General features: G+C 37.9%; 1 protein-coding gene across 1 annotated transcript; it reads right to left on the reverse strand.

Moving 5' to 3' along the window:
- Nucleotides 1-1,552: 1,552 nt before the first annotated feature.
- On the reverse strand, nucleotides 1,553-2,998 carry LOC139840903 (uncharacterized). Its single transcript, XM_071831144.1, has 3 exons — nucleotides 2,862-2,998; nucleotides 2,684-2,810; nucleotides 1,553-2,338 (listed from the first exon to the last, which is right to left on the reverse strand). The coding sequence occupies exons 1-3, from the start codon at nucleotides 2,996-2,998 to the stop codon at nucleotides 1,553-1,555; spliced, it is 1,050 nt and encodes a 349-aa protein (XP_071687245.1).
- Nucleotides 2,999-3,336: the final 338 nt, after the last annotated feature.

Below are 3,336 nucleotides of genomic sequence, written 5' to 3' on the forward strand. Positions count from 1 at the left end.
TCATTTTGCATTACTTTATTGTAACACTCCCCCTTAATGCAAAATTCTTATCATTGCTTGTTTAAGTCACATTTGTTCTTGTGACTTTTGAATGATATAAATTCTTGTGAACTTCCCAAACCTCCCTTGATGAGCCTTCATCACGGACATGATCAACACACTCTTTGTTAATTGATGTCACCAACACAAAGAGACACTTTCGACACTTGATCATCCATTTCCTTCGTGATCCTTGCTCCGGGACATTCATAGAAATTGTTGTACCGATCATGGCAACAATTTTCCACAAATCTTGACCTTGATAATAAACCTCCATGCACATACACCAAAACTTGTAATCACCAACAAGTTTCTCCATCTCCAATTTCATGCTTCCACCATTTCCATATGCGACCTCCATTATTGCTAGCAAGAACAATGCTGATCTTTAACCTTCTTTGAGTATAGGAACACAAAGAAAAATACTTGGGAAATTCGCCCAAATACACTTTTTTAAAACTTTTCTTCCAAAATACACTTTCGGGAAAAAAATTTGTCTATTTACACCATTAGGTCGACCACAATTTGGGTCGACTACCCCTTTACCCGGTCGACCACATTAGTTTTCAAGGTAGTCGACCAACATTCTTCATTGATGTTGGTCGACTACTTCGATGATGTGGTCGACTTCAAGGTCGACCGACTTGTTAGCCATAAGTGGGTCGACTAACCCTAGTCGACCATCCTTGCGTTGTAGGCGACCGATTAGTGGGTCGACTAAGCATAACTCATACTACTATTGGATAAGATATATCAGATAAGATTTTTCATGAGTTCCAATGTAGTCTGCCATCCAATTTAGTGAAATAAACTTTAATTTGAACAACAAATATTATATATTATCTCATACTACATTTATTGATTACACAACAAATAACACAAGTTACAGACACAACACATACACGACAGTTAAACGGCTAGAAAACATACGAACACACATACCTATCATCCATGGCAGTTAAACACATTTAAAACACAAAGAAGAAGCTAATCATCACTCAAATTGTAAGTGGAGCCAAATTGTGTTGAGCATGAGTCTTCACGTTTTCCTTTACCCTTGCCCTTTACCAACCCCTTCGGCTTTGCCTTTGTTTTTGAGTTACACTTGGACTTTTGTTTACCTTCAGAAAGATCATAATGTGCGGTGCAAGTTGATCTAGTATGTCCATATTCCAAGCAACGACTGCATTTTCTTTTAGATTTGAAATTGTCTTTGTCCTCTCCATGGAACGATATACGAGCAGTACTCTTTGGTCTACCCGATTGTCGCTTTGTAACAAATGGCGGTAGGATGGTTTGTAGGTGTCCTGGATCTATCCATTCAGAAATATGATCTAGCGGGTTAATATCTTCCATGTATGCCAACTTGTACGTTTCAGTGTGGAAATACTTCTGAACGTGTGTAGTAACGTTACGTAGGACAAAATACCTTGCTACTGCCATTACATGTCCACAGGGTATACCGGAAAACTGCCATTGTTTACATGTGCAAGTTTTATCTTGTAGATTGACTTTACCGCCTTTTTTTCATATCCAATACCTCAAACTTAACTTGTGATATCGGTTTGACAGTCCAACTAATAGACTTACGATTTCTTTTACCAAGCTTACGCTCTGCATATGGTGTGACAGAGGTTGTTAAACCATCGGCAGTGTTTCGGTGTTCCCAAAACCATTGTTGAACTGAAGCTCTAAAGAATTCAAGAAGCATTGTAATCGGGAGTTTCCTCACATGAACTGACAGTGCGTTCATTGACTCTGCACTATTAGAAGTTAGGTAAGCATACCGAACACGATCTGCATGATGTCTAGACCATCTGTTGAACCCAACAGTAGTGAATGTACGTGCACTGTCTGGGATACGTCGTGCTAGTATACCATAGTGGTGATCAAAATCAGATTTTCTATACGCTTTGCACATTTTCCAGTAGTGCCACTCGTAACTTTTAACCCTTTTAGACACACTTTTGAGGTTTCCCAACAAATGTCTAGCACATAGTGCATGAAATACTTCGGGAAATACGTTTGATATGCCAGCAGCTATTGCAGGTGCCCTGTCAGATATAATGGTAAGATTAACAATACAACACCCCGAAGACTGTAGAGAGTCTCTTAGATTACCAAAAAACCATGTCCAATGATCGGTGGTCTCTCCTGCTCCAATACCGTAGGCTAATGGAAGGATTCCATTGTTAGCATCCATAGCGACAGCAATCAAGTTAGTCCCCAAGTAACGACTTTTTAAATGAGCCCCATCGACTATGATTACTGGTCGTGCATAGTTAACAAACGAACATGTCTGCATATTAAAGTATTGAAACATTATTTTTAAATACGAGTTAAATTAATAAGTAAATAAAGAAAGCATTAAACATACCGCTGCACCAATGGACATGTAACTCATAACAAATCTGCCTTTGTTGTCCGTTCGAATGTTGGTTACACTACCTGGGTTAGACAATCTAAGATTATATAGATAATTAGGTAGTATTTGAAAGGAATCTTCAAGACTACCCCTCAACATCTCAATTGCGTAACATTTGGTTTTCCATGCTTGGTGGTATGATAGACTTATTTTAAATCGCGCCGACATATCAGTCCTTATATCATTCGGTCGATAGACACGACCTTCTTGTTTCATCACCTCTTTCAGTATATTACCTAGGACCTTCTTGGTGGCATGCTTATTGTTCGGAAGAATTTGGGTATTTGAGCACGTGTGTAGATCATTCAACTTCCGTACTTGAAAGTTGTTGCTATCTTGTATACACCTAGCAGTAATTTGCCATGAACAATTTAGTGATATGCATGTAGCTATATACCTTGACTTGTTTGAGTACTTTGGTTTTATCTGGAACCCTTCAGTAACACACTTTGTACGTAATTGCATAAGAAAATCTTCCTTGTTTTTGAAAGTCTGATTCAATTTAACTAGATCTGAGGTTTCATATATTGTCATTGATCTAGGTTTCATTTCGGATTGGGACATTTAAATTTGGTGTGGTCGACCGGGTATAGAGGTAGTCGACCCAATGTGTGGTCGACTTAGTGGTGTAAATAGACAATTTTTTTTCTAAAAGTGTATTTTGGAATAAAACTTTTTAAAAAAGTGTTTTTTGGGGAATTTCCCAAAATACTTCTAAACCAAGAAGCAATTGCCTAACCCGACTCTAGATACCATGTAGAAAAAGCTATTTGCTATAAATGAGAAGTGTAGGAAATGACATGAGATGATGGAACCTTAAGTTGTAATGTGTAATAGATAATCAATCAAAGGTGCATAAATGCTTACAAGTA

This window comes from Rutidosis leptorrhynchoides, chromosome 4 (genome assembly GCF_046630445.1).
Source record: "Rutidosis leptorrhynchoides isolate AG116_Rl617_1_P2 chromosome 4, CSIRO_AGI_Rlap_v1, whole genome shotgun sequence".
NCBI classification, from domain to species: Eukaryota; Viridiplantae; Streptophyta; class Magnoliopsida; order Asterales; family Asteraceae; genus Rutidosis; species Rutidosis leptorrhynchoides.